The 5,856-nt window shown below is 29.7% G+C and overlaps 1 protein-coding gene across 1 annotated transcript; it reads right to left on the reverse strand.

Moving 5' to 3' along the window:
- Nucleotides 1-2,644: 2,644 nt before the first annotated feature.
- On the reverse strand, nt 2,645-5,033 carry LOC107959429 (indole-3-acetic acid-amido synthetase GH3.17). The gene is made up of 4 exons (XM_016895494.2): nt 4,664-5,033; nt 4,471-4,572; nt 3,552-4,357; nt 2,645-3,413 (listed from the first exon to the last, which is right to left on the reverse strand). The coding sequence occupies exons 1-4, from the start codon at nt 4,939-4,941 to the stop codon at nt 2,857-2,859; spliced, it is 1,743 nt and encodes a 580-aa protein (XP_016750983.1). The 5' UTR covers nt 4,942-5,033; the 3' UTR covers nt 2,645-2,856.
- Nucleotides 5,034-5,856: the final 823 nt, after the last annotated feature.

Consider the following 5,856-nt stretch of genomic DNA (forward strand, 5'->3'; position numbering starts at 1 on the left):
AGGCTATTTCTTTGAGTTTCAAAATGCTTTCTTTTTTTAGTTATATTTAAAGTGAAACTTAACTTTAGAATGAGCTAGTTTTCTATCTCGTACGATGCACAGATTAGATTATATGTATCAAATTTAAAATTTTATATTAATTAGTTAAATAAATTATAACATTTCAGGAATGCTATGATTGAGAAAGTAAAATAAATAATATAAATGTTTAATTTTGGAATTAAGATAATATGTATCATGATAGATATAAATTAAGAACAAAATAAGTTGAATGTTTAAAATAAATTTAAATAATTTATTGATATTCATTAAAATGATCGAAAATTTAGCATTTTAAAAAATGAAATTATGATGTCAATATTTTATATAGTCAATATCTACTCTAAATAGTTGTTTGAAAATATTGTTATTAGTCTAATTTTAGAAAATAAATAATAATTAATTAACATATGCAATATCTTGAAAATGTGTGTTTACTTTAGTTAAAATAATATTGTATCATTTATTACAATACCAGCAAAACAATAATTGTATAATATCAAATCCAGATCATTCATGGGACAGTGAATACCTTGATCATTAAGTCAACACATGGGGTTATTAAGTAAATGTAGTATAATAATAAAATAGAATTTCAAAAAAGGGAGCGCCTCAACTGTACGTGGGACATATTCACCTCTTGATGGGTAGTCGTACGTCCTACGTACGGTTGAAGCACTTTCCTCCATGAACTGTACACCGCTCTCTGTAGAGAGGGACAAGACCTTCCCAAGAAGATTATACATTTTATTGAGGGATTGAATCGACATCTTTGAGAATGACACTACGAAAACTTCTCTCGAAAAAATAGATCTTTATATTTTTGAGAGAATGTTTGTATTCATTCATACGTAGGGTGGCCTATTTACAAAGACGGATAGACAAGGCCTTTTGAAGGGAGCGGGTAATTCGTTCACAACAGTGAACAACTTATTGGCTATAACCCTATGAAAAGATTGGAGGGTTGAATGAAGGCATGCCTTCTAAGATGTGGGTCATTCTCAAGTCATTCCCAAGTAATAGAAAATAGAGAACTGCCTTCTCAAGTGATTCGCTATGCTGACTCGTGTACAAAGCTAGAGAGGTATAATAAACTTAATTTAAAAAAACTATGATCCACTTTAAATATAATTAAAAAAGGAAGTATTCTATAATTGAAAGAATTGAGTTCAATTTTTAGAATTAAATTTTATTAATTAATAAATACAATAAAATAAATATTATTTTAACTTACATTTTTTAAAAGAAAGCGAATATATTATTTCCCCTCATTTTAGTTAAGAATAAAATAAGAGTGTAATCTTTAGTAAAAATAGAATTTTCTTGTACATTTATTTCATTTTTAATAATTTAAAATATTAAAATAGTAAAATATGTAAATTTATATTATTATAATTAACTTTAAATAAAAATATTTTAAAAATTATTTAAATGAAATTTAGTTCAGGCGAACAAAAAATTTAATTAATACATATTTAATATATTTTCACTTTTAATTTTTTTTATATTTACTTTAATTAAGTCAAGCAAATTTATTAATGAATGAAATGAATATAACATCACAATTGTTTATTTAAATTATAATTTCTTTATCTATTTCACGGTGCAATATTACTTTTGAATTTTTTTTCCACTTTTATGAACATATAATTCTATATTTAAATTTTAAGTAATTTCAATTAATATATCCAAATTAATGAATGAAAAATTTATGTTATTAAATATTTTTTATAAAATTTATGAAAAATGAGGTAAAAAAGCTAGTATCAATACGAAAAGAAAAAAAAGTGAAAGCATATATGGAAATATTAAGTTTTAGGTTAGTTGTTTGAGCTTCCAAATGCTTTCCTTTTTCGTTATATTTTAAGTGAGACTCGATTTTCGAATTAAACTAGTTTTTTATCCCATGCGATGCACGGATTAGATTGTATGTATCAAATTTGAAATTTAAAATTTATTAGTTAAAATTTTTATAATTTTTCAGTAATATTATGATTGCGAAAGTAAAATAAATAATATAAATGTTTAATTTTTAATTTTTAATATTAAGATGGTATATATTATAATAGATATAAATTAAGAAAAAATAAGTTGATTAAAATAAATTTAAATTAATTATTGATATTCATTAAAATATCGGAAATCTAGAATTCTAAAAAATGAACTTATGATGTCACTGCTTTATATATCCAATATCTCACTACAACATAACAACATTGATATAATACTTTTAAGCTGGCACTTTTTTAAATGTTGGGATAGACTTGTCGACATACGCTTTGGCTAACTCTTTGTATAAGGGTTAGGATATGCATGCCTAAGGCAACGTTTAAATAAAAGTCAACTTTACCCGACACAATACTGACTTTTGTTATACCTTTCCCAAATATATAAAAATGTCACCATATGAAAATCCTAAGACCACTCCTTTTGAAGTATGTCGACCTTTTTTGTGTTGGTTAAATTTATACCTTTAATAGGTGTTGGTTGTTCAAAGCATTAGGCCATATGAAAAGCCCTTAAATTTGTACCAACCTTATAGAGAGCATCAGCCACTACATTAAGAAATATCCCAAATATGTTCTTCCATGCATACATATCAACTTTCCCACAATGTATCAAACGATTCATAAGAAAATTACATGAGAATACGTGTGCAAGTGTAACAATTGCTTGCCTTTGAGTTCGAAACAAGATATTAATAACTTTACCAAACATTAATGTATGCCTACACAATAAAGTGAAAAGGATTATTCTCCGGAGTTTTTATACATAGGAAGGATTAGGTAATCTTAAACAAGAACTGATGCAAACTAATTATAACGGTGATTTGGGGCTGAAATACTTTCCTATCACTCTCGAATCTAATATCTTCAAGGCTTCCTCAGATTTAATGCAACTAGGTTTTTTGTATTGGCTCAATGAAGTTCCTTTGGACACATAGTAATCCATTAGTGCCTCAAAACTTCCTTGCTTTACCACCCTAATCTCCAAAGCTGCAATTATGTTCCTTTTCCTATAGATTTTATATGTATAATGCAATGACTCTTCCATTCTAGAGCAACACTCTACCATTATCTTTGGGTCGAGTTCTTTGCAATGCTTGCCTTCTTTTCCCTTGATCTCCCAAAATAAGACATAGTGACCTGGTGCTGAAGAAGTATCAACATAGCTAGTGTACTCTGTCAAGATGAATCCAAGTGGATCGAGAAGAGCCTTTGCTTCTGTCACAGCCTTGGAAAGGTCTGTTTCGCTTGTTTTTTCCTGATCAACACTTAGGATAACATTTTTCCTCTCCACAAATTGGAATTGAGGTGCATTATTGTAGAAACCACTCACCATAAGAACATCTCCAACTTTATATCGATATAGTCCTGAAAGAAACAAAGAAAGGAATATCATCAAACTAGATTAGATCATTATCTAACAGGTTAATGTAGGAACTAGGAAGTATAATGCAAATTAGAAATGGCATTTGATTAATTGATTATATTCAAAACAGGAACTTTTACCTGCACAAGTTGTGACAACTAGTTCATAACATTGGCCAGCCTTCACATTTACAAGATCAACAAGTTCAGTATCTTCATCGTTCTTCTTCATGTCAATAGAGTCATCATGATCATTTTCCACAGGAAGGAATTCAAAGTAAGCCATGCTAGGGAGAAATGTGTAGGAGACATCATAAGGTTTGCATAGAGGTTCTAAGTTAATCCCACAAATAGCTTCCGAGCAAGCATAAAAAGCTGAAACTAACGGGAGCCCTCTGCAATAGAACTCGAGTTCTGCAATATACTGTCTCATAACGCCAGTACAAATACAACCAATATACCTTGCTTTGGGCCATAGCTTTCTGATTATTCCTTCCCATGATTTACAATTACATATGCTCTCTATCAAGTCAGCCTGTTCTGGGTTAGGCTTCATGACCAATGATGCTGCATTTCTGCATCCTGAATCGGTGATCCAATCGCTTAATCGACCTGTTTTTATGTCATAGCATAGCTCTTGCCAGTGATTTTCTAGAAACTTGATACCTCTTAGCACCGTAGATGCAAAGAGTGAACCAATAGTGACAACCTCGTCTCGTTGGATTAAACCAAAAAGTAATTGACAGTGTAAGCCGTGGTTGGGATCTGGGCAAAAGATGGTCTCAATGGGGCTTGTGTAAAGCTTAGGCAAAATGGTTCTAAACTTACTCTCTTTGTATATGCTCGTTGAAACAGATGCTGCCTTGAGGCCACTAGGAGTTTCAATCTCTGGTCTGGCAAACATAAGCTCCATTCTTTTACCGGCTTGGTTGATGTCACCAAAGTGCCTTTAAAATTAGACGGATAAAGGCAAATAGTTAGTTTTAGGACTGGATTGCACAGAGTGATTTCACCAGCAGCTGAAAGAAAAACTAGAAGAAAATAGGGATGGGTTCCGTACTTTATAACAGGAGACTCGTAGAAGCCACGAAATAACTCACAGTTCTTAGTAACTTGAGCAGTGACAGGCGTCATCTTTGGCTGCCCGCCTGAAGTCCCAGAGCTGCATTTGATCAAACAGACGATAGAACTATTAGAAGGAATCAAAAAGTACCCCAAAACACACAGAAGCAAAGCAACAAATTCATGCATGCCTTAGAAAGAACCCTGTAATGGGTTCAGCTAAAAGGATATCTGATGTCTCCCCATTAGCAATCCTATCTATGTAAGGCTTGAGATGTTCATACGTAACAATGGGAACATTTTTCTTAAAGAGCTGCTTCTCGGTTTGACCATGGAGGAATCCCCTTAAATACTCTGTTCCTGCATTTCTACTTAGTATTTCCCTCAGTACCTCGTCTTGAATTTGCCCAGCATTTGTGGTCAGTTCCTCAATCATCTTCAACACACCTTCATACCCAATCGTTGCCATCAACTCTATTACTGATTCCAACACAGTTCCTCAATCTCCACGACTGCTAAATATATAATAAGTTCTTTGCATCTGATGAGAAAATAGTTTATATTTATTTAAGAAAATTTAAATTATATTTATAAATAGAATCCATAACTAATTGATAATAAGATAAATAAATAGCCATTAATAGATATAATAATTCAAATTATGTTAGAGTAAATACAAAATTTAATCCAACTAATATAATATATAAACAAATAAAGGATAAAAAATTCGATTAATTCAGTTAATTTTTCGGATAAATTCGAATTAACAAAAATATTTTAGTTCGACTAACTATTAAAAGATTAAAAAGTTCGATTAATTCAGTTAATACTTGTTCAATTTGATTAACCATTTAAACAATCCCACATCTATATATATTATCATAAAATTTGAAAAATTTTATACTATTTTAGCCTTTTTTTTTAATTTCTACACTATTATATAAAAGAAATCCCCTACTTAGGGTCTCAGTTGACACCTGTCCAAGTGTCTTATTCATAGCTTGTGTGCTTTTTAGAGTAAATTACACTAATGATCACTCTAAAATGACTTCCGAAAAATGATTTTTGGAAAATGATTTATTTTTTTTGAAAAATTAATATTTTCTGGTGTTCGGATAAATCTGTGTAAAATATTTTCTTTTGTTTCATAAAAGTCGTTTTCAATTAAACAAACATACATTTGAGATTTTTTTTTATTTTTTCATTGTTTAATTGAGTTTATCTTATATCTATAATTTTATATTTTACATTGTTTTTATATATATTAAAAATATTTTGTTAAATTTAGGTTCATTGCAACGATTATTTTTTAGTTACATGACTACCAACTGAGTATTTTTTTATTTAAAAATGTGACTTTAACAAAATTGACAAAAAAAAATCA

The sequence above is a fragment of the Gossypium hirsutum genome, chromosome D04 (genome assembly GCF_007990345.1).
Source record: "Gossypium hirsutum isolate 1008001.06 chromosome D04, Gossypium_hirsutum_v2.1, whole genome shotgun sequence".
Classification (NCBI taxonomy): Eukaryota; Viridiplantae; Streptophyta; class Magnoliopsida; order Malvales; family Malvaceae; genus Gossypium; species Gossypium hirsutum.

Excerpts from the sequence above, each read along its gene's own strand:
- LOC107959429 (XM_016895494.2), bottom strand. The coding sequence starts at position 4,941 with ATGGCAACGATTGGGTATGAAGGTGTGTTGAAGATGATTGAGGAACTG. Across the intron at positions 4,358-4,470 it reads TACGAGTCTCCTGTTATAAA|GCACTTTGGTGACATCAACC; the intron begins GTACGGAACCCA and ends CTAATTTTAAAG. Across the intron at positions 3,414-3,551 it reads AGTTGTCACAACTTGTGCAG|GACTATATCGATATAAAGTT; the intron begins GTAAAAGTTCCT and ends TGTTTCTTTCAG.